At 43.0% G+C, this 25,372-nt stretch overlaps 1 protein-coding gene across 1 annotated transcript in view; it reads right to left on the bottom strand.

Annotated features, from left to right (window-relative positions):
* HIVEP1 (HIVEP zinc finger 1) overlaps positions 1-25,150 on the bottom strand; it is an 80,154-nt gene extending 55,004 nt beyond the window's left edge. Inside the window, 2 exon segments of the mRNA XM_041118288.1 lie at positions 24,542-24,617; positions 25,052-25,150. Of these exon segments, the coding sequence (XP_040974222.1) occupies positions 24,542-24,581 (40 nt within the window). The 5' untranslated portion in view covers positions 24,582-24,617; positions 25,052-25,150.
* Positions 25,151-25,372: the final 222 nt, after the last annotated feature.

Below are 25,372 nucleotides of genomic sequence, written 5' to 3'. Positions count from 1 at the left end.
AACAGTCTGAGTTTGATACGGTGGTGCTGTGGTGGGTTTTTAAACGAAAAAATAAGGCAGATTTTTCAAAAGCTTTACATTCTCTATTTTTGATCTTCACTGAGAGATATAACCTCACAGATTTTAATTACACCACAAATAAAATGCAGTTTATAAAGATCTTTAGGTGTTTTTTTTTAAAGGTACCAGCATATCAACATATACAAACCTGAACATGTTTACCTGTGTTAGAAATATATTAGGAATTTTAAAGAAAAGCTTTAAAGGCCTTATTTGTATGGTCAGTTAAGGAAGAAAAATAAAGGTTTAGGAATTTCAGCAAGGAAAGCAGAAATACTGAACAGTATGAGGTTTGCAAAATATGAAACCAGTAACTTCTGACAGCAATTTAAGCTGGAGCAAAAGAAATCTTCCATTTGTGGGTTTTGTTTTGGTTTTTTCATCTCTTTTTTGCTCATGACAGTCCCCATGCCAGTGTAATGAGATGACTCCGTCCTGCTGAACAAGGCACCCCGTACAGCGACAACACACAGAGGAATGAAGCGGCAGTCACTGAGGAGGACTGCTTTTAAGCCACCAGGAAAGCTTACATGGCAGTGGTGCCCGAGAAAGGTTCATTAGCTTATGCAAACCACCCAAACACAAATATTTTTTGTTGTACATACTTGTATGTGCCTGTATCACTGTAAAAAGGGATTTTTTTGGCTTCTTGTTGAAGACGCAAAACTTCTGCTCTAAAAAAATAAAAAGAGCTTTTTTTTTTTTTAAAATCTCCTGTACTCTGTTTATTTATCAGTGGAAAATTAGCAGATTTACACCATGCTGGATGCTAAGAACAGGCTACTTAATCAAAACTTTAAAAAATGCAAGCTCCTATCTTTCCTCAAAGGCTAGGGCTGTATGTCCAAATATTTAACCAAAGCAGCTGGAAGGAAAATGTTAGCATTTTTTTCCCTTCAGTTAAAGACAAGAACAATTCTCAGGCCTTACGCCTGAGTCATCCTAAAAATACCTCCTGCAAAACAGCTTCAGATGGCAACAGTTTTTCTTCTTGCTTTCTCAAAATCACACTCTCTCTTACCTTACTGCATCAGAAGACATTTGAAAAGTAATTTTAAAAATCACTTTGCATGCTTTCTCAGTGGACGCAAAGAAAGATACCACTTTAATTATTTTTTCTTTCACTGATCATCTAGATCACTAGCAGAGAAGAGAACTGCAGTGACAAAATACTCTTCAGCTGAAGTGCATTAATGCAATCAGTCTATCCATTGGGCAGTATTACTGAAAACTGAACTGTAGGTGGGTTTTCTTTTTGGGAGGGATATGCACAGGTTGAGAAAACCACTGATGAAAGTTCAAAACAGTGCATTTACCATCGCTACTTAAATTCAGAGAGCAAGTAAAAAGAGACTGAGACCTCGTGTGGAAATCTCCATCTTCTGACTATTGAAACCCACTAAGCTACTGCGCCAGTAACAAAGTGCTTTGCATTTCACTGGATGAGAAGTGTGCCTGAAAACACTTATTATTACATAAATTAATAAACAAACAAACAAAGAAAGAAATAAAAATACCACCCGGGCAGCGCAGAGCGGCACGGCGGACGAAGAAGGGCTCGGATTTGACACGGAGGGACCCGAGCCCACCGGCCGGGTCCCACCGGAGCCATTTCACACCTCCCACGGCGGAAAGCCTCGCGCTTCGAGCACCCGTGCCCATGACGATGGACGGCGCGGAGCCGACGCAGGCTCCCGGGTGGCGGGTTCCCCGGGCTCCAGAAGCAGCGTTTAACCCCGGGGTACCCTGCCTGGGGCCGGGGGGACCCGCCAGGGACCGGGGAGGATGGGGAAGCACCCGCGCCCCAGCGCGAGGAGGCTGCAATGCTTGGCTTTCGCCGGGAGGAGGGAAGGCTCTTTACAACCTGCTAAAACAAGAGCGCCGCAGCCCTAATGCGTTTTGGTTAACTGAGACGAATCCCAAGACTTCCTTTAACCCGCTAATTAAAAAAAAAAAAAAAAAAAAAAAAAAGGCAGCGAGAGTCTTGTCTGTACACGGGGCCCATTAGGTTGATGGAGAGGGGCAGTCGGCGGGACGCTGCCTCTTGCCCGTCCCTCGGGAAGAGCGGGGGCTCGGCAGGCCCCCCGCACGCAGGCTTCCAAACCCGAACCCCGGGCAGCAGAGCCGCGGGAAGGAGGGATGGCAGCACCGTCCCCGCCCGCCCAAGGAGGGGACCCCGCGCAGCCGGGAGGCGCGACGGCCGGCGGGCCCGGATGGCCCGGAGATCCCGCCGCTGCCTGCCCGGCGCGACACGAACGCCCACAAAGCTGGCGAACGGCAGCAAAAAAGACTTTTCACGAAACCCGCAGGACGAGGCGCTCTTCTCCCTCAAATTTGAATCTGCTTTTAATTAGAAACCACTCTTCTGTCCCCATATATTTCCCTTTTTAATTCAATGAGGAACACTCAAGATGAAAAGGAAGAGATCAGATGAGGAAACACAGTCCCCACGTCTTCTCTGTCATTTTACAGGGTGGGAACTTGACACTTTTTGGTGTACGGTTTGTTTTGCAGTTGCTCCTTTCCAGTTTGGGGCTTAGAGAATCACAGCACCACGGCTTAGTGGGTTGCCAAACGTTGAGCCTGATAACTGATAGCACAGATGTCCCCAGCCTACCGAAAATGCAACGTAAACCAGATTAAATCTCAGTTTCTCAGATGCTACCGGGCTTGAAGATTGCTTGCACAGCTGTAAGAGGAGTGGGGGGAAAAAGACCTCTTAAAAATTACGTGAATTCAAAACTCTTAGCAACTAGTAGGATGATGCAGGAGCACCTGTCATTTTAAAAACTATCAACTTCTTTTTTAAACATCTTAAATGAGGTTTAAAACATCTTAAAATGTTCTACTAGTCACCATAACCTTGACTAATGACCTGTTTGATCAGTTTTTCAGAAAAATTTTATGCATTTTCATTTTAATGTCAACTTTGAATGCTCATCACACTCCCTGCCATATATAATTATTTGCATTTAAAAATGAAGAACCCATGACAGATACTTTACATAACCCCATTGAAAATAGAAGATAAAAATCCTCCTCTGATTATTCTTCATTTTAAGAAAAAAAAAAGCTTGCATATTTGAAAATACAACCTGTAATGTGCAGATTAAATTAGTATCAGCAATAAACAGCTACACTGTATGTACAATAAAACAGTCAATGGAGAGGTTGTATATAAATTAAATATATAATAGCTTTATCCTTGCCATCACACATATTGCTTAAGCATGGCAAGGGCTCCTGATGAGGTTGACAAGGTGTATGCGCATAAATTACATAAGCGCTTTGCATATGAACCCAAACTCAGTCCCTGTGTCATCAATTTATGATTGGGGAGCTTTCAACTTTTTTTTTGTTAACATGATTTGAATTTTTTATTATGAGGCTTTTAAACTCATTAAAAACTGAGCACGGGGGGGGGGGGGGGGGGGGGGGAGAGGATTTTTGGACGGCTGTCACCTTTCAGAAGGATATAGCAAACAGCAAGGCACCTGTGGGGACAGGCACAGCAGCTGCCAAGCACAAAAATTCCCAAGTGCAGGTGAAGTATCTCCAGAAATATCTCCCGCTTGGCACCTTTTCACCCTGCGTAAGCCACCGTGCAAGGGTGGCACTTTCCATGGCTAGTCCCTTTTCCACCTGCCCCACAACAGGAGGAGGTCCTAGATCCTAAGTGTACTTCTGAGAGCCGCCAGCTGTGTCACCAAAGATAATTCATTTACACGTTGTCTCCCTCCCCAACCAAAGCACAAACACAGGTACTGATTGCAATTCCATTTGCATAGCTCCTAATCAGCCACCTAGCACAATAATTACACCATTGCTATGCTGATGGCTACAGCATTGTTCTGCCCCGACTGCCAAATTCTAGCTGTGTACCGAGGACAGGGTGATTATTATCACTAAAATCTGCTTAACAATTATTTAACAGCCTCTAGGGCATTCGCTGTTCCAGGCTTAATTTCGGCTTTCTGGGTTTTTTTCTATACCTAACCCAATATCAGGGTTAAAAATTAAAACAGAATATTAAAGCCACAAGACGCTCTAGGTTCACCACCTTCTCCAAGCTGCTGCTGTGAGCACCTTCATACCTTCTGCACTGAGACAGGTTCCCTCCCCTGTAAGTCTACTGGCCTTTGATCTGATGTCCCAGAACTGGAAAAAATGTTTGGTTTTCATGTATTAATTTTTTTTTTTAAAGCCTGAAGCAGAAATTAAATAAATGCCAGTGAAATACCTGCAAGCATTTCTAAAAAAAACCAAACAACTTTTCCACCCACCAGAAACATATGTAAAAATAACACCACGCGGGGCCCAAAAGATTTCTTTAATTTCTCTATTTTCTCAAATACAGCTCCTCTACCAAAGCAGCAAACAGTCAAGCCAGCCACTCCCCTGCCAAACAGGGGAAAAGCTTTCCATCCATCTTTCTGGTACTCCAAACCCACTCATCCTCACCTGCAAGGCTGCTGAGGGAGGGCTTGCCCAACACAGAAAGGCACAAAACTGGTTCCACAGGTAGAACGACATCAAGAGCTGGTGTTTCATCACCTGAGACAACAGCGGGGAGGCTTTCTGCAAGTTCTCCGAGGGGTCAAACTGCTCTGTAATTTCTTCTATTTGTGGAGTTCCTCACACGCTACTGAGTTTACAAGGCAGAAATCATGTAAGTAGATACCTTCAGCACTCAGGAACCCATAGCACCAACAACCCTGTTTAAACACAGGCTACTTTTCTTAAGCTTAGCATATACCTTAAAAATTATCTCTTTACTAAGATCCTAAAATCTTGATAGAAATGGTTTAAGTGACTAGACCTTTAGTAGGACTTTAGATACTGAAGTTCTTATAATTACCTGATATTTAAGATGGACCATAAATAGTATTGCTGGCTAAGAAAAAACCCTGGTTTTTTGATGACACTAACAAAAACCGAAGCAAAGCAGAAACCTACAAGAGTCAAGCTAAAAGTCCAGCCCAACGTCTTGCTCCAGCAGCAGCCAAGAGCAGAAGTCGAGGGAAAAGCAGAAGAGGACACACGGTAAGTCCCGGACTTTAAAACCGCACAGCTCTGAAGCAAGCCCCAGAAGCTGCAGTTGAACCTCATGGGTACCACAGACTATTCCTACATGAGTTTCTCCAAGAGTGCTTTGAATCCATGTGAGATTTTCACATCTCTCTTCTTCAAACTGCAGGGCCTCATCTATTTGGTCGCTTGTAAAAACAAAAGCTGTTCAATAGATTTAGGACCTCTCCAGCTTTTGCAGCACTGTTTTGTCCTCTCTAGAGGTGGAAGTGAAGAAGGGAAAGAGAATTAGGAGGAAGATGTCAGAATTGATCCCACTATTCAAGATGAAGGCACACCACAGACGCTACTGTGACAGATATGTTTTTCTCTACTACTGCCATAAACATTCCTAATGTTTTATTGGCTTTTTGACAGCTAGTGAGTATACAGTTGACTTCTCCACACAAATATATGACCCCCAGATCTCATGCCCAAGTGTTAACAAGCAACTCCATCTAAATGAAAAGCTAGAGTATTTTTCCTGTGGACATCACTTTGCATTTACCCACACTGAATTTCATTTGTCATTTTATAATATGGTTGCACAGCAACCTAATGGCATTTTGAAATCCTTTGCATCTTCATCTTCACCTCTGTGGATAACTCCATCAAATCAGCAACACTCCCACTTCACTATGTGTGCTCTTTCCTGGATCACTCAAAAGAACGGAATCGACAGAGGCACATTTTTATTAACTGTAAAACGGCAGGCAGTGTTTTTCTGTTTAGGAGCAGGTATCGACTGCAAAATGTGTAAATATCAGCCTCTCAATAAATTTACACACAAGAGATTTTTCTTCCAGGGTGTGTCAGGGGATTTCACTCGATACTCTGTCTTTCTTCTTTAAAACGCTGTCCTAATTTCCAACCTGTCTTTAAAACCCAGCTTCCCTGACGAACACCACTGTCCCTTCACCACATAGCTCAAAGAATGAACGTGCCTCGAGGTCATCACGTCCAACCACCCTGCCCACTCCTTCTTCACCGGCTCCTGCCAGCGCTGGAGCATCTTCAAGTATCATCCCCGTAACTGGACTCACTCTAACACGCAGCTTAAGACTTCTTCCAGACCAATGGTAAATAGTCGGTAAATCCGCTTTGAACAGAGCTGCAAAATCGCCCTCACCTTCAAATTCAAAATCATCCTTTAGTATAACTAAGCATTAAATGCAAAGTTAAAGCTTTTCATTAATTTAACTAAGGTCCCTCATTTTTTGCTTGCTTGTTTTTCCAAGAACTTAATAGGTCTTAATGTTACAAGTCAAAGTGTGTGAATACAGTCCAAAATGTGAACAGTCATAAAGGCATCAGTGGGTGTTAGCGCTAAAAAAAAAACAAACCTAAAAATCCACAATTAACCTGTTATGCTAAACCTTGCTTTGTGGACTTTGCACGTTTATTTTTCCATAGTAATCTTCTATTTTTGCCCTGATTTTTTAATATGCTGAATGAAATGTTACCAGCTGCAGCTTTAAAGTGAAAAACAACAGAAATTGGACTGACAGAAAGAAAACCGCCTTTGAAAAACCAGTCAATACAAGTTGATGTAGGACTAGGTGTACCTGAAACACAAAACTTAAGCGAAGGCACAAAGATACGATATTTTCTTGTTAGCAACATGCTCCAGCCATGAACTAGGGCTTAGCCACTCTTAAGAGGCTTACAAGCAAAACAGCCCTAGGCAGTTCATGTTCTCTTCCCAGGGCAAACACAAATTGGGGGTGGAAAATATACGTAATAAGCCAATGCCTCACTTCAGTGATTTATTTTACTTTTCTCCTCTGCCTGCTCCCATCCTCCCTCAAGACCCGAGACAAAAACTACGTCTAGAGCATCCCACTGAGCACTCGGGTGTTCTCCAGTCCGCGTGCCATTCCCATCACAGACGGCAGGAGCAAGGATAAACCACCTCTCCAGAAACTGCGCACACCCTACACAGGCTCAGGCTGACCCTAAACAAAGCAAGGAAGTTGCGGGACGATTACCCTAAATCATCCAAACTTGCCAGGCACTTCCCAGGGTACGACTTTGGGAAGGAGAGGGCCGCTCAGCAGGCATGCCGAGAGGAAATCAGGCACAAAAGGGAGATGTTCTGTACCAAAAGGAAACAAAAATGGATCGTATATTCACCAATACATTCCTAGCAAATCGGGATGAGCTGAAACTACAAACAATGCTCCAGCTTTCTTATTTTACTACTTTTAAAGAACTGTTAGAAAGGAGCTACTAAGCCACTAACCATTAATTGGAGTAGAAATTGCAAGCTGACCTTGCAGAGCATCCCACAGCGCACAGCAACAGGTCCTACACCATAACCCTCCGGGCACTGTAAAAACCTCGGTGTCCCAACTATTTCAGTTGCTTATTCAGGGGCTGAATGGCAGATAAGCCTTGTAAGACAAGGCTGTACAAAATGACTGGGTTTTTTTGGTTGGGGTTTTTTTTTTCAGGTAGAGGGGACGGAGGGGAGGAAAACATCCTGGGGACCAGAAGCAGCCCGCGTCCTGCCAGCTAGCAACCTCCCATCTAAACAGGTATCTGTTTCTTCAGGAAAAATAGAGGACTTGAAGCCTTCGGTCACAGGAGGCCAAGGGACAAACGTCCACATTATTATGAAGGGATTGTTTTCTGCTCACAGCCACACACCAGCCTGCTAAGGCTGTGCCCAGCTTTAAGCACCTACCCGGTCACCCTGCAAACCGCACGAGCCGTTTTCGAGCTCCCCCGCTGCTCTTCCCCAAGTCCCGTAAAACGAAGGATTTCCGCTCGGAGCAGGGCTGTGCTGGTCCCAAGGCACTTGTTAAAACCTGTCTCCGGCGCAGCCAGCTCGCGTCTCGTCTCTCTCCTCCTCCGCTCCTGCTCCGGCTGGCCCCCCGCTCCCGCTCCCTCCGGCGGGCACCCTGCCCAGCCCGCCGGTGAGGGACGGCACTGCCCCGTCCCCAACGGCCGCAAAAAGCCAAAACTGCTCAGATCACACGTATCTGGCAGAAGGGAGCAGAGACGAAGAACCCAGCGTGATTTATAAGCACTGTTGACAAACAAAAATGTGTTGCAATAGGGCCCCAGAAGGTCTTTCGTGGGGCTGGATTTATAGAGAACTGGAGTGAAACGGTGAAATCTTTCACGACTCCTCCGAAGTAGAGTCCTGACTAAAATCTGTTTCCTTCTCTTTCTTTGTGGGGGTGTGGGTTGTTGTTAAAGCATTTGCTGTGTGCCCTGGATGGTGATCAGCATCAAATCTGAAGAAGAAAGTTGAAATGCCCTCTCTCCCCTCCGCCTCCAAGATACATAATAAATTTCTCCCCGAGAAATAAAAGAAAGTAGGCTGAAGTATCTTACTGGCATTCCTTTTTTGATTCTCTCTAAGAGATCCTTAAACGACAAATAAGACCCTGGGAAAAAAAAAAAAAAAACCTGGAATGTTGACACTGCAAATTTAGTTCATTAGTTTTTATACAAAAACCTAGTTATTACGAGAAGCTCAGAAGGTTTTCTTTAGTAAGTAAGAAGAGGAAACAGATATGGTAGTATACAGATAGTTAAGTGCGTTATTAATATGCTAAATAGTGTTTTGAAAAATGAAGCAAACATTAGATAGATCCACTCACATTCACCTCATCCCACAAGAAGTACAGTTCCTATTGCCATGGAACGGCAAACTACTAGGATTTCTTTAAAAAAATGAAGTAAAATCTAACCCAAACCCAAAACCTGGCCCTCTTCCCCCCTTTTTCCAGGTTCGCTGGTGAAATTTTCTTTCTCTACTTGCAAGCTGAGGAAGATGATTAACTCGCTGCTTTCTCATACACCTACAAAATGATGGCACTCTGCAATCTGAACATCACCCGGGTGTTTTTTCCTTTTTTATTTAGAATTCATGCTCAATTTTGCGTCGTCTGATTGAAGATGAGGGGGCGGTGAGGAACGTGTGGGAGAAAGCCACAGCAAGCTGCCGCACACACCATCCCATCCTGCATTTGGAAGCGAACAATTCAGCCTGGAGCTCGCTTGCTTCAATAGCAATGTGCCGAAGTGAGCATCCAGGGACTTCAAGACCTCAAACAGAATTTATTTTGGGGGGGCTTTAACAAAAAGATTTTACACAAATCGACCCTGTGCCACAACAGAGTAGAAAGACCTGCATCCAACTTTATTAACTCATTTACAGTAAGATTTTAGTTTTGGTTTGTTTTGTTGGAACAATGACTTCTAGAAAATACGGTGAGTGGGAGAAGAAATTATTAGAATGTGCTACTTGACTAAAACAATGAAAATGCAAACCCAGTATAATGTCCTGGAACTGCTTTTTTGTTTTGTTTTTAACATGCCTGTTTGGAAATTTTCTTGGTAGCACTAAAATTAATGACTTAAGAATCAGCCCCAAATTTCCAGAACTATTAAGATTTTAAATGGCATTTGCCCCATATATACCCTAATCTGTTTATTTCCGTTTTAAATATCTTACCTATTTACAGAAGTATTTTTCTGAATTTTTTTTCCAACAGCTCAGCTAAAATAAATTTCTGCTCAAAGTTTCCACATTTCCAGCCAGAGAAAGGGTAACCGAGACAAAAATTGTGCACAGTTAATAGGAAGAAAAATAACATCGGAAACTTTGCACGCACAAAGAAGGGAAGGAGGGGAGAACGAGGCCAAGTGGACCACCTCTCTGGCTCTTTAATTTCTCTCCTCTGAGGGGGTTCACACCGGCTAGCAGACCACCGAGCCTCCCTGACTCTCCTAGGCACCTGGAGTTGTGTTGAAGGAAAAGGCTCCGCCGACTTCTCCCTGCAGCTTATGAGAGCCCTACGAAACACCAGCAATGTTTCCCCCAGACCGAATATATACCGAAGGGGCGTTATATGAGGAAAGTGAAAAGGCGTCGGAGGAGAGGAAAACCCGGTCCACAGCTGTCAGTCTGATACCTTCTCCCGATGGCACCCCGTGCTGGAAGGGAGAGCCGCGTCACTTCTCACCGACGCGCAGAGCCCAGCCCGGCCCGCCGCGACGTCCCAGGGCACCTGCCAGGGGAGCGGGAAGGCAGCCGGTGGTCCATCGCACGGCGGGCACCTTCTGCCTCCGCAGCTGGGGCGCTCCTTCCTCGGGCTTCCTCGACAAACCGTTAGTGATCGCCCGCCGAGGAACAAGTCCTGCTTCCCTAATGCTTATCCTTTTCCAAATACTTATTCTTCTCCCTGATGCTCGTATCTTCTCCAGATTCGCCCTGTTCGCTGTTATAAACCATCACGCAAAACTGCTGGAATTACTAGATTTTTCCAGTGCAGAAAAGCCAGGAGCAAGGCTGGGCTCGGTGTTCCTCCACCTCTCTTGCGTTTCCTCTCTTGCCAACCCCTCCTATGCCAAGATTCACGTCGGCAAGACCTTCCTGCTCCCCTCCACTGTCACCAGATTCACCCGGTGCTATTATTTAAGGCTGTGAGTGGTAGGACAAGGTGGGCATCCACCAACTAAATGCACATACCTGCACATACCTGGTATTCCCCGCATGAAACGCGGCAGGTCAAAGGCTTCTGATGCCTCCAACTTGGGGAAGACCGCAGGTTGTGCACAGAGCTCAGACAGCATTTCTCTCTCTTTCTTTGTGGTTCTCAGAAATAGAAGCAAATATTTTGCTCCACATTGAAATGTGTGAGGGAGAAGGAAAGGAGACAGGAGAACAAAAGCAGGGAAAAAGGTAGTACGGGGGGGGGAAAAATAAAATTATTAAGTAAAATACAAAGCCAATAAACAGTGTCTACACTGTAGAAATTATGCACTTGTCATGGTCTAACCCCAGCCGGCAACTAAGCATCACGCAGCCGCTCGCTCACTTCCCCCCCACCCAGTGGGATGGGGGAGAGAGATGAAAAAAAGTAAAACTCGTTGGTTGAGATAAAGACAGTTTAACAGGACAGAAAGGAAGAAAACAATAATAATAATGATGATGATGATGATGATGATAATAATAAAAATGACAATAATAATAAAAGAATTGGAATATCCAAAACAAGTGATGCACAATCCAATTGCTCACCACTCACCAACTGATGCCCTGTTAGTTCCTGAGCAGCGATCCCCCCAGGCCAACTCCCCCCAGTTTATATACTGGGCACAATGTCACATGGCCTGGAATACCCCTTTGGCCAGTTTGGGTCAGCTGCCCTGGCTGTGTCCCCTCCCAAATTCTTGTGCCCCTCCAGCCTTCTTGCTGGCTGGACATGAGAAGCTGAAAAATCCTTGACTTGGTATAAACACTACTTAGAAACAACTGAAAACATCAATGTGTTATCAGCATTATTCTCACACTAAATCCAAGACATAATTTTCTTTCTAGCAGCTGGTATAGTGTTAACTCTATCCCAGCCGAAACCAGGACAGCACAGAAATTATTTCTCCTTTTTCTTTCTCCTTCCTCAGAAGCTGATAGATCAGTTCAGACTTTGAGGACTCTACTCAAAGAGCAGAGAAATCACAGCAAGTAGGAAAATACTAAACGCATCATTTCCCATTCCTTTTCCCTTGTAAATAAACATTGGGCAATATTTTACTGGTGACTAAACTTAATTAAAATATATACTCATACAGCAGATGACCTGATGCTTTCCTATCTTTGGCAGTCTTTCTGTCCAGCTTCTCATTTTCTGTAGTTACAATTCATAATTACAAACCAAATAACCCCAGGTTAATCCTGAGGCAGGATTAACCAATTTCTTACAGGTAGTCAGGTATTTGGCTTTTGGCTTCATAATTTAGAATACATTTTAAGCATATAATACTTTTAAAAAAATCAAACCAAAACAAAACTCCAAAGCCACTTCACCCCATAAGCCAACAACACCCCCCATTCATGTTAAGCTTATGGTTTGGGTATTTAAGTATCTTAGCTCTCATTTGTTTTATCCCATTTAGTAATTACTTCGAACTGTATTAAACTGCGACAGTTTTAAGAACTTCCAGAAATTAAGTTTTATTCAAATTGAATACTCAACACGTATTCATTAACAACTCAAGCCAGGATTCAGCAACAGAATCTGACCTTAATTACCAATTATCAACTGGATAAAATTTACACATTCACACTCCTAGTAGATAGTTTTTAAGATTTTGGTGGCTGCAATTTCATAACCTCACATGCTACAGTAAACAAAAGATTTGGAAATTGTTACTCCAAATTTAGCACAAAAGCAGAGACAAACCCAATGGTGCTCATTAAAAAACCCTTGTAAAATTGGGATTGAAACATGTAAAAACAGATAATGTTTTTAAATTATTACCAGGATATAGTTCTGAGCACACAAATAGTTTAAGGTCCTGGCTTAATTCACAGTTTAACTATAGTCTATCATACGACGCCTTGGCAGTCACCTCCTCACAGGACAGCTGGAGCAATGCAACCCAACCGGCGCATTAGCAGCCTAAATTGCGGACAATGGAAAAGTGTTTTTACCTGGAAGGCTGTGTTACAACAAGCGTGCTAAGGCAAAAAGCCACGACCAAAGCACTGAAATAAAGAAAGAAAGAAATAGGTCGAAGCCCTGTATCTGTTTAAACTACGCGTACATTAATTTATGACCTGTTGGTGTGCGGCACTGAGGAACTGATCTCTGGGTCTCGATGATTCTCTGAAAATAACCACATAGTGCACAAGGTTCATTCCTGGGCACTTTGCCAATTTATTTTTTTAAGTCTTTGTGGGAGGGGGCAGTATTTGCAGATAAAATGTTGGGTTGCTCCAGGAAAAATATACACAATAATAATACAACTAATTCAGAAACTGAAAAAGTTTAAAGGGCAAAAAAAATACTTAGGAGCCTGTAGAAGATTCCATATGCAAAGAGCCTAAAAGATTACAGCAGTTTAGTTTACAGAGAGGTGGAAAATATTTGACATAATGCAGGTATATAAAATAATAAATGTTGTAGGGAAGGTCAAGTTGAGCACTACTGGAAAAAAAGACCAAACTGAAACCTCATTAATATCAACACGTAGGTCTTAGGACCTGAACTCCTCACCAGTTCTATTTTACCAGTTTATCTCGGCTCTCATTTCCTCCTTGCTTTTGGGCAGTTATTTAAAATATATGTGTTGTGAGATTTAGCTTTCCCACTGCAAATGAATTCATTGATCAATCCTGTTTGAAAACATTCCAGTGAAACCCTTTTAAACACAATGGGATATTAGCTCTTGGGCTTTTGTCGTGAAATACTGAAGCTGTGTACTGGGGAATCCCAACACACTATTAAGAACACGCCCTTGTAAGGGCAAACAGATAACGTTCTCGATGGAGATCAAATGTGATTTTCAGAACACCACCCAGCTACTAACTGCACTGCATGAAAGGTTAAAAAAACCCAGAAACCAAAACACCATGGCCCACAGCTGGTCGTTGCAAAATTGCCCACTGAACCACTTGTTACTCTCCCTCCGAAACACTTCAGGGGCCACTTCGAGACAGGATACTGAGGAATCATTCTGGCTTTGTTTTAAAGAAATGAGGAAAGAGTTAAAAAGAATTCTGGTTGCTTTAGAAACTGACGTCCTTTGTTTTGGTTGAGATGAAATACCATTACATGCATGCAATACCCTTTAAACTTGCCACTATTCCAACAATAACTAAAGCTATTCTAAGAAACTACCACCCAAAAAGAGATCAACACAGATTTACAGTAAGTTTGCCGTTGCAAAGTTGGAGTATACTCATGATATTACCAAAAATGCTCAGCTGAGCCTAGTTCGGAGTGACCTGACTGTAACCACCAAAACATGACAGTAACTCGCTGCCCACCAACGCCAGCAAAAACACAGCAATCAAAATAGCAATATGGGCTTTTCTATTTTCACCAGCAACTTGAAGCTAGCCCTATTTACAGCAAATGCAATACGCAACCCAAATCATTAAGATGACACTTCTAACACAAGAATATTAAAATACTGCTAACATTTAATGATGAAGCTAAAACCGTGTGGTTTTATCATACATTTTAGCTTTACTGTTGCATTTCACTCAAATTGCAACCTTTTAGACTGCCGAACTCGGGTTCTTTTGTTTGCTGATACAGACGCTTCAGTTCTAGTCACAAGCATACCTGACCACTGACCCTTTAATATTTCTTTTAAGCAACACAGACTTTTAAACTTGTAAGCTGTTTGCTTGGAAGTTGGCACCACTCCATCTAAAACCATCTTAATTATTAGAGTTCAAGCACAGAAAGGGGGTTTTGTTTTGCGATCTTTTAGCTTCCACAAACCCGCTCCCGAGCCCGTCCACGCTGAGCCATCTCCTGCGCTCTCCCCGCTACCTGCCCCGAGTCCCGACAGCCGCCGATGGCTCGCAAGAATTCAAACCTCCTGTTTTGACATCTGTCCCTGCCCAAATGAACCTCAAAGGACCACTTTGAACCAACCCAACAATGACTTTTAAAGCAATATATTGGAATATACTGATGTTCCAGTAATAGCCACTTATATACAGTATATGACACTACATGTGACAATATATGTGACCTGGCTTGTAACTCTCTCGATGTGAGTCTATCTTAACATTTTGGAGATTGCTCTGACTCAAACTAAAATTAAAAACATTGATAGGCAAAACGAAGCTCAATAGTTTGCAAACTAAACTGCCATCTCTCTCTCTCTACATATGCGTATGAATGTACACATTTTTAAGGATGCATAATTAACTGTAAGAAAATAGTTCTCAGAAACCAGAAAGCTAAAGTATTTATATCAAAAGCTGAATCTTTCTCACTCTATCTGCACAAATAAACCCACTGAAGTTGCCAGCTTTGTCAAAGTGAGCAAGATTAGCTTCTAAACATAAATCAATTTAATCACTCAGAAACCTACAAGAAGTACTAAAGTCACTTTCAAATTCCTTACAGATTTTTACAAATTGAAAGTCATTGACTTTGTGAAAAAAAAAAAAAAGTTAGTATTTCTAATGCAAGACAACATCACTATCATGTGCAACATAGTTTCCATTAGGGCCATTTAAAATTGGAATAAAAGTATGGTATTTCTAGATAGCATTGCAAGGGTGGGTGGCGGGGGGAGGGCAGTGAAAGGGGGTACCGATCTTACAACTGCAATATTGTTTAAAATTCCAGGTATCCACACTGGTCACACAGCTTTGGGTTGTTTTGGTTTGGGTTTTTCCTCTTGGTTTTTTTTGTTTCCAAAATTTTGCTATGCATTTATAACCATAAAAGCCAGTAAAGTGACTTGATTTGCGAAAGGCACTACGATCAGACAGATCTAAGATAAAAATAAAACTCATTATCTATAAGGTTGCTCTCAAAAGTCAACTAAGACATTGGCATCATAAGAAATTAATTCATCAGTATATTTTTGACAAGCACAGTGTTTTTCTCTGAAAGGTCATTTTTCTAAATTAAGCAAAGTATTAAATATCTTCACGGTTCTGCTGCACATCCCAAACTTAACTCATGAATTGTTTTCACAGTAAAATCAAATTACATTTGAAATAAATATATGAAATAAAGTTTCACAGGCATTTAAATTTGACATTTGTACTGTAAGCAATATAAGCAAACAGTAAGGCCGGTTCTTATGTTTCATAAACTACGTTAACTGAAAATGTGCACGCTTAGTAAATGCAGTACAGCCTAGTTTTGCCCAGAAAGAGTCCCTCTTTCGAAACTCCCCTAAACGCACGCTGGTGAGCATGAAAGGTAGATCTGGACATCGCTGTCCACTGTTTAGGATTTGCGTGGGTCTTTCTTACTGAACCGGGAAACCCAGACCGATGTCCTACACGCCGTGCCCTGCTGCGTGCCGCCTCCACATCCCTCCGCATCTTCGCGCTCTCTCATCAAACAGCGCTGGGATGGAAGCCACCAGAGCAGCTGCCCGCGACTTCGCTCCTGACTCCCGTCCTGCCTCCAGAAGGAGCTCACCTGGACTCTTTCAACCGGCGGTGGCGAAGCCTCGTGACGAACAATGGAAAATACCCACCACTCCCCTTCCACGGAAAGGAAAAGGAAACTTCTACCCACGACACCGACAAGAAAAAGCAGCTCCACGGGATATAACTGGGACTCCTCTGGTGCCAAACAGGCATGCCAAAGACAACTTCTCTTTGTGAATAAATACAAAGCGCAAAGGATAAAGCTTCTCCCCTTTTGTACCTACTGGCGTTCTTCTGCGATGAGTGGATTTTCTGCAGCGCCTGTCTTCCTGGCAGGCTAGGGTTACAGGAGTGTCTTCACTTATGTAACTTCATTTCTTGAGTACACAATTACCCAACACACCCAAGGCACTCCAAGGCTTTTTTTTTTTTTTTAATTAAAGAAAAATTAGTTTCTTTCCAGTTGGAACATTTTTTTTTTTTTTTCAAACTTAGTTCTGTAAGTGAAGCCACAGAAGCACTCTGAATGTGGTGCACAGAAACCGTCCGTATCCCAATAAAGTAGACACTAATTTCTTGGCAGCACATCTCTCTCTCTATGTATGGGAACGTAGGCTGAGCTCCAGACTTGCAAGAGACCTCGACATTCACAAGAACCTCCTCCATTTTCACCTGTGCACCTTCTTCCTCCTACGGCAGGTCATCAAGTATCTGGTGAACATTCCTCCCAAAGCCATACAAGACAGCTACCTACGCCAGCAATCCCCACCACCAGAAACAAATGCCCTTTCTGTCATTTCACAGCACATAATATTGGACTGTATTCTTCCTAAAGGAAACACTTTAACTCATTTTACAAGAGAAAGACAATGGCAAAGAGGAGAATACAAACAATTAAGGGAGTGTTTGCCCATGAAAAGGCAATGGGACATTGTGTGGGGAGATACCCGCGATCAAGGCACACTCAGCTGCAGTAAGATGTAGAAAATCGAGCTCTGCATTTGAATAGCCATCAGCGAAGTCAAATACAGATCTGTCAGGCAGCACATGCACAGACCACAAGAGCCTTATTACAGTTTCCTTAAAATACCTTCTCCCTCCTGAAGAGGTCTTCAGCTAAAGGCCATTCGAAAACCACGGAAACCTTCCCTTTGGGCACACGTTCAGGAAAAGACACAGTACGAACACGCTGCGAAGGTACCCGTCACGTCCATCATCAGTAGAACTGTGCCAGGCAGAGTGTGACGGAGATCTTTGATCACTTCTAAGTAGAAATGGGCCTTTTTAACTGGCAGCCTGAGTAGTTAAGAGCACGGAGGAATGCCAGTGACCCCCATGCTGACGCAGGATTATAATCACACAGGTCTGAAGGCAACAGGGGAAATCCCTGGTGTTCATATCACAGCCTGCTAGTGAAGGACCGGGACCCTATTCACTGCGCGGTGTGCTAGACACGTACAAAAGAGGCGGGGGGAAAAGCTAGTCCCCTTCTCCCAAGAGGTTTAACTTAAATATACCATTAATAAATACTGATTCTATTTCACAAGCATTACAGATTCCCAAAATCCGTAACTCTGCTCAAGGTCCTGAACATCCAGACAAAGTCATTGTGGCTGTTCAGGTCGTTGTGGTCGTTCATTCTTTCACCCAAACGGCTATTTTTAATCATTTTGTCCACAGCAAAGCGGTGGAACTTCACAACCGCGCTGTGTTTGAAGGTACTGTAAAACTTCCTCGCTTCGTCACTACATTACACCTCGTTAGAGCTGACGGGTCCGGTACAATACAGTGTCACATCAGGAGAAAGGGAGCTGCAGCCTGCTCCCGGCCACGGTCCCTCGCCCAGCCGGGGCTTTGCGAGGGGGGCAAGGCGAGCTCCGGAGGTGGCCCCCTGAGCTGGCCGTGATCGCCCGGCAGCCGCACGTCACCGAAACGCTTTTCCGGACCTCCGAGGTACTGAAGGAGCCGTGAAACCACCAGGCTGAAGGCGCGGTGACAAGTATTTGTCCTTGTCGTTATTTCAAGTGGAAGAAAACAGCCTCCATAAAATGGTTCATGTTTTGATCTACGCAGCCAAGAAAGAGACATTACAAATGACCATGCTACACTCTGCTTGAATGCTGTTGACATAAGATCTATGGGAGAGAAAATAAAAAGGAAATAACCGATCAGACTGTTGTTACACTGCTGATTGCTGAAGATGCGCGGTGGGAAATGACACCTCCCATCTCATACAGGACTTGGGCAAAGCAAACCAAAATTTTATTTGTAATACTTCATTTCCAGTTCAGATTTGAGATGGTTGGCCATGTTAATTTACAAATTTTTGCTTTATAAATATATCACGTCTAATTTATATTTAAGTAGTAAGACTTGAAACCAAACAGGGCAACAGTGAAGTTTCCTTAAGGCATAATGCCAGAGAAAACCTAGAGAAACCAGAGAACATGCTAGTAAACACATTTTGGGAATACCTTGTACAGGCCAGCAAGAATCTCTGTGCTGTAATATCAAAGGGGTTTTAAGCATTATACTGCAAATCCTGTCTAACAAGAAGTGGATGAAGCATATTAAATCATATACTGTCCTTTAAAATTCCCCATATAAAAACTAGGCTTTAAGATATCAGGTTGACATTATATGTTAGTACTGGAGAGTAAAATGCATTATATGGCGCATTATCCTCACAATTACCCCCCCAAAAAGTAATGCATATCCATAAAATCAGAGCAAAATAAATTGAAACACGTCATGGTTGGGAAGTGCACTGTTAAGGTATAAGGAGCCTTATTAACACCGGAGTCAATACTGGGACTCTCCATTAACATATTCCGATGTTTTGAAAACCTAAATTGAATTTTATTTAATGACCTACTGGCCATTTCTCTCATTCTAATATTACCAAAGGGCACAGCTAGCGTTGTTTGGCTGTAGTAGTTGATTAATTTTCTATAGCTTAAAATGGCCTATGTTGGGCTGACACCTAGCTTCCCCAGGAAAATTATAGGCTCCCATGCTGATGACAAGAGGATGCTGCCAGAGGGAACCTGCCAAAAAAAAAAAAAAAAAAAAAAAAAAAAAAAAAAAAAATTCTGTAAGAAAATTCATTACCAAAATCTAAGGTGTTTGTGAAAAGGATGAGTTTCAGCAAGTTTTACATTACAAAATATTTTCTAGAATGGTCAGTTTCATCTTTTCTCAAAAAAAAAAAAAAAAAACAACCTCAAAAAACATTTTATCCAAAGCTTTGTTTCTAAATATTTATTAATTTACACTAAGAAATGCCATGCAGACTTTGAAAAGTCAAATTCAAAACAAAGTATTTAAAATTTTATAACAATGAAACTCTGATTTAACACATTTTCATTTCAGAAAAATTACAGAAATGTGACTAGTTTTGAGTTTTCTGACACTTTAGGGTTGGTTGCTTTTTCACATTAAATACAAGTTACAAAGGAAAACAAAGGCACACTTCTAAAAATAATGTCAACAATGACCTATGAATCTAATTTCAATGAGCTTTAATTGCAGATGTGTGAATAGAGTACAAATCTACTCTGAAGATCATCTGACATACCCACGAGGAATGGCTTGGCACACACTTATTAAGTGTGGATTTAATATCTATTATTCACTCAAATCTATGAACGTATCTACTACCGTTCAGAGGACTCATTCTGAAAATACTTCTGTTCTAGGTAATTTCAATAGGGATGTGTTTTGCTTTTTGCACAAACAACATTGTATCCATTGTAAACTAAAAACTTATCTCAAAACACTGGTCTTTTTCTCTGTTATATATACACCTGTCCCTTACACCGGTGGGCAGGCACACACAGAAGAATATCTCTCTGTTGCATGGAATAAATTAGATGAAGCTGGAATGCCTTCCCCAACCCCACGCTCCAAACTCGGGTGAGCGTTTGAACCCCCGACAGTACGCTACTGACAGAGGGCATCGGCTTAAGACCCCAACCTCTGAATTTAAACATCTCCAGAGCAGCGGAAAGCCTAAATATGAAAAAATGGTTAACCCAGAAAACCCCGTACTTCTTCACCAAAATTCAGACCATGCTCAGGCTGACTAAAAAGCTCCCAAAGATTTTAAGAGAACCAGAATTTCATCTTACAATTTGATTAGGAAACCAAAACTTCCTGGCACAACCCCACAGCACCCACCTGTACCTGTGAGAAATCCCTCATTTCGGCTTCCACGCCCCTGTGGCGAGCGGCTCTGCAAACCGGCCCAATCTCACACAAAGGTTTGCTTCTTCGTCGCTCCTCCCGAATCCCAGGGCGCATATGAAAGTGCCTTGGAAAGCGTCCAGGCACAGAACAATCAAAAAAAGCAGGTGGCGAGATGCCTACCGGCGGCACAAAATTCCGTCTTCTATGGCGCGCGGGAAAAGGGAAGGGGACGCTCGTTTTCGACCGCACGGCTCGGCGGTGGGAACGCAGAAGAGAATATGTGGGACGATGCTGGAGAGGTGAGGGAGAAACGCCACAGGGAATTACTTCGGTGGCGGGGGGAAAGTCGGGTCTCAGGGTTAAGGAACTTGTCGTGGGATATGCGAGTTCCGCACTGGCACCCACCACTGCCTTCCTGCGTGCCTTAGCTCCAGTCCACAACACAATGTTTCTGTGTTCCAAGGATTTATTGAAAAGGTAATTTATATTCCTAAGCAACACAGCTGCTGCATACACGAAGTCTTACAGAGATATTTAGATAGTTTATTGTCAACTACTTACATAGAGCATACTTTTGAATTAACCCCTTAGATGCCCTCCTGAGCATATCTTCTCATTTACCGGTGCCTTTTCCAATGGCGCACAAAAATTTAAAGGGAGCTTGCTTTGTTGCTATTTCATCATGTATTACTACTGCATCCAAGGTGGGGGCACGAACTCCTCCTGCCCCTACACATTCCGACAGGTTATACTGAATAGTTAGACCAACGATTTCAAAAGCAGCTAATGAGTCAAAGCGTCCAACCATAGTTCTCTTAAACCAGCCTGGTTTTCAGCAAAGGACTTTCTGACAATCAGACCCTACTAAATTGTCCCAGACTGGGCCCAGACACAACGCGAGCTGCCTAAAACCCTTCTGCAAAAACACATCTGACTTCTGTATGCATCTCCTAAATACAGTGTAAACTAATTATTGTAAGGACAATGCAAAAAGTAGCCTCTTCTTCCAACTTGTAGCAAGCAATTCCAAAGTCAAAAATCTTCACAATATAGTTGAGAATTTTCAAAGGCATTATGATGTTCATGACGGGTTTTAACTAATTTTCCTGCGGAAGCTGATGGTAAAATTGCCAATTAAAACAACGTTCATCTAACTCAACTTCCAAGTGCCCCTGACAGTCACACTCATAACTCCTCGGTGAGGTAACAACCCGTTTCAATCCTCTGGAAAATGATCTTTAAAGATAAAACTTATTATTAAGTAATAAAAACCTGCTATTTATCTTGCAATGACAATAAAGACCTATAATAAAGCACTGATGTTCAAACCAGGATCAAATCTTGCTGTGCTCAGCATGAACTGGTTTGTGACCATATACTTTATAACATACAAAACTCAAACAGTAAAGACCGAAACAGTATGGCACACCCGTACAGTGTCTCAAACGGACACTTAGACCACACCAAAAGAAACCCATGCATTATTTTAAAACCAGCTCAGCCTCTCACCTGACATCTCCCCTCTGCCAGGCTAGCAGAATGATCTTCATTAAGATCCAAAGGCCTTATCCCTGCTTTTCAATCTCCCTGTACCACCCACTTTCTAGATGAAAGACAACTTGCAATGGTTTAGGATCGCTTTTGGTAAAATATGCTACACAAACTTACACTGTCAGATTTAATATCACGAAAAGATTTCCAAATACGTTAATGGGAAGATTTGTGCTTGGGTTTTCTTCTGGAGTCTCCCTCTAAACAAATTCCACGGTTGAGTTATAGGCACCTTCTCAATGTCTTTTCACAATACAAGCCAGGACTGGATGAACCAATATTAATAGCTGATCCTCCAGTACGTACTGTGCCCTGTCATCTATCATCTCCAGGGCCATCGGCACTGCTGGGATTTATAATCGGATCATGGTACATAACAGACAAATGAGCAAAAATTCTTCTTAATTTACAATGTCATTAATTCCATTATAATTATATTGACTGTAGTAAAGGTCTGCCGTTTTTAAATGGTACACAAACACTTAATTCCCTGTGACAAGCATTCGTATACCGAAATATAGATACAGAGATAAACTGACACTAGTTCCATGTCAGGGAAGAGAAAATATCTGAAAGGCATATAGACACAGCATCGAGTAAGACCACTCATAAATCCAGCAAGCTTCAGAAAGGCTCCAGAAGTGAAGCAGACGACAGGGCATGTCCCACTCCCTTCAAAGAGAAAGCATGTACTGAAACCCTGTGCTGTCAAAGGTAGCTGCCAAAACAGCAGCAATTAATGCTTTCAGCTGCATATGCCCAGCCTATCCAAAATAATTTTAAGGTCAAGCTTCATCCATCTTCATTTGTTTTTAGTTTTGCCAAGGTAACTGCGATTAACTTATCAGGTTTCAGGCTGAACTGCTTTGGGGTCAGGGGAGACGGGAAGGACAGAAAGGTTAATGCAAAGCCATGTGTTTGCCTTACAAGCCTAAATAAGTAACTGCTGGTGATGCAGAACAATACTGCATTTTAAGATAAACAAGAGTCAAATCCCTACAGCTGAAACAACCAAAATATAAGTCAGTTTATCTCTTGGAAAGTAGTTGTCAATATTAACAAACATCAGACATATGCAAAAGACAGCTGAATTACGCACAACCCCCCCCTCGCTGTACTCTTTACTTACAGAAATGCAGCAGAAGCAGTATTTCCAGTTCCCAAAAAGAACAGCTGTAAGCTAGTCTGGGGGCAACCGAGGATGTCTAAACGCAAGCAAAGTTCTCCCATCCGAAGGGTTCAAGTTCTCCGAGCAAACACCAGCTGCCTACATCCAAAGACGACAGCGCCAGCTTCGCCGGCTCCTTCAACAGGTACCAGGCCTGCTTCGCTAAACAAACCCTCCAACAACAAAAGCACCTAAGCAAAATCCCGACGGGAAGTTTCAAAGCCAGAAGCCACCAGAAACGGCTGCAGGCGTACCCACCACCCTCCAGCGACAGGCCGGCACCCCTGCTTCCCGGCCAGGGCACTCAGAAACTCTTTCCCAGCTCCTTGCTGCGCCGCCCGGAGCGTGCCGAACCATTGCATAACCCTGCTGCAATAAATCCCATCTTCTGGCTCCCTGTGCCGCCCCTGTGCTTGCACACTTTGGTACAGCTGTATTATTCAGCTTTACGCGTTGCCAGCTCCGACTTCTGCATTTTTAGAACATCTGCGCGCACACACGCAGGTAGCAGGTATGCTTTGCTAATTAAAGCGACGATGCTCGTCTCAAATGTCTTCATACAATAAATACTCGGCTTCTGGAAAACTGGTTTGGTTGTGCTTTTGTACAGTACAGCTTGCAGATAAAGATCTTGTCACAGCTGTAAAACCCAACGCTAAAGCTACGCTACAGCCCAAGGTTAGGCTTTGCCTATTTATACAAAAGCGTCCTTACTTCAACGCTTTAAAGTTCATGTAGTCCATTTCTGCCTTTTTCATACAAATCATATTTGCAAAAACGAAATGTCTTTATTCACGTAGACCAAACAGAGCCTTTTTCCCGGTAATAGCCTGGAAGCTAATAACTATTTTAGAGCAATTCCAGTACAACAAAATGCTGTTATTAGCTGTTTATCTAACAGTGAATTAACCCCCACTGATACCTTTCAGGAATTCATAACCATAGTGCACAAAATGTACTTTGCGAGAGCTTGTTAACATGGTAAGTGGAAAAGCCGTCTCGATTCAGGAGACTGTCTTTCAAAGCAAACATGCCTAACCTGCAGTTTCAGTCATGGAAGAAATTACTCAATTAATTGCAGACAACAAAAACAACAGGGTTATAACTAATGTACAGTAAATGCTCTGTGGGTGTAATGCAAGCTCATTTCCCAGTAGCGTACTCTCTTACATCCTAACACACTTCTTGCGCCACTTCTGTAAAACAGTTTAAAAATGTTAAACTTACTTCGTTTTTCCCCCCCACACACATTTGTTTTCTGGCAATGAATACTATTATTAACCCAGATAGGGTTTGTTCTCTTAAGAAACATGTTTACAATACAGTATTTTGCAGCGCAGTATTTTTCATACTTTCTTCTAGACGGTATATTGTTGTTTCCAAACTTAAAACCAAACATCAGAATTTATAAAGTTTTTGCCTGCACTAGTGATATCCTTGCAGCGACAAAAGACGAGACCACAGTGACAGGACTCAAATTCTCACCTGCTTCTAGGAATTCAAGCAGGCAAAGAGTAGCAAACGAAGCTCAGAAGCACAGAAAGACCCCACCAGAAACAACTGCTCCCATTCTGACGCTAAGCAAGAGGTGGAGTAAAACACTGAGAGTTAAGGATAATGGAAAGAAAACTTACCAAAGCAGGCGCTGCTGTCTTCTTCCGTCATTCCTTCCATTCATGTTAAAGACATCTGTCAGTGACTTGATCTAGGCTAGATACCAGCATAGGGCTAACATTTAGACTCGCTGCTCGCTTACTACTTACAGATTTTCAGGCTATGTTTATACGCGCAGCTGGCGATTAAAATGGTAACAACTAACTGTGTTAATAAAATAAGCAGCCGAAAATTAAAAGAATCCCCTTCTAGCACATGACAGCCAGTTCTCGGCAGACGCTAGAAATATTCATTAACACGTACGCCCCCCCTTTCCCACCGAAACCACCCCAATACCTCCAACCCACCTCCCCTAAAGTCTTGCGGTATTTTTCTCAGCGTACAGAAGCATCTCACCCCCTTACCCCGAGAGCCAGCCCCCCCCCCCCCGCAACCCGCACAGCTTTATTTGATTTACAACGATGCCTGCAACACTTCGGGGCTGCTGGCTCGCTCCCGGCGGGTCACCCCCCCCGCTCCCCCCGGGCCACCTGAAGGCCCCTGCCACATCAGAGGCGCAGCGGAGTGCCGGGTTAAGACGTAATCTCTCTTCCCGGCTTACGGATCCCAGGAATCCTCCCCCGCTATCTCGCCATGGCAACGGCAGCGACGGCGGCCCGCCTCTTACGCAAGAGGAGCGCGCCGAGCCCGGCCGAAAGGCCGGTGCCCCCCCCCCTCCATCCCACCGCAACCCCCCGCACCCCCAGCTCAGCCTGGAGAAGCCCTTTGGTTTGGCTTGGTTTGGTTTTGGGGATGTTTTGGTTTGTTTCTTCCCCTTTTTTCTCCCTCGGTTTTTTTTGTTTGTTTGTTTT

Source organism: Aquila chrysaetos, chromosome 18 (genome assembly GCF_900496995.4).
Source record: "Aquila chrysaetos chrysaetos chromosome 18, bAquChr1.4, whole genome shotgun sequence".
NCBI lineage: Eukaryota > Metazoa > Chordata > Aves > Accipitriformes > Accipitridae > Aquila > Aquila chrysaetos.
This window is presented reverse-complemented; position numbering and strand designations above follow the sequence as displayed.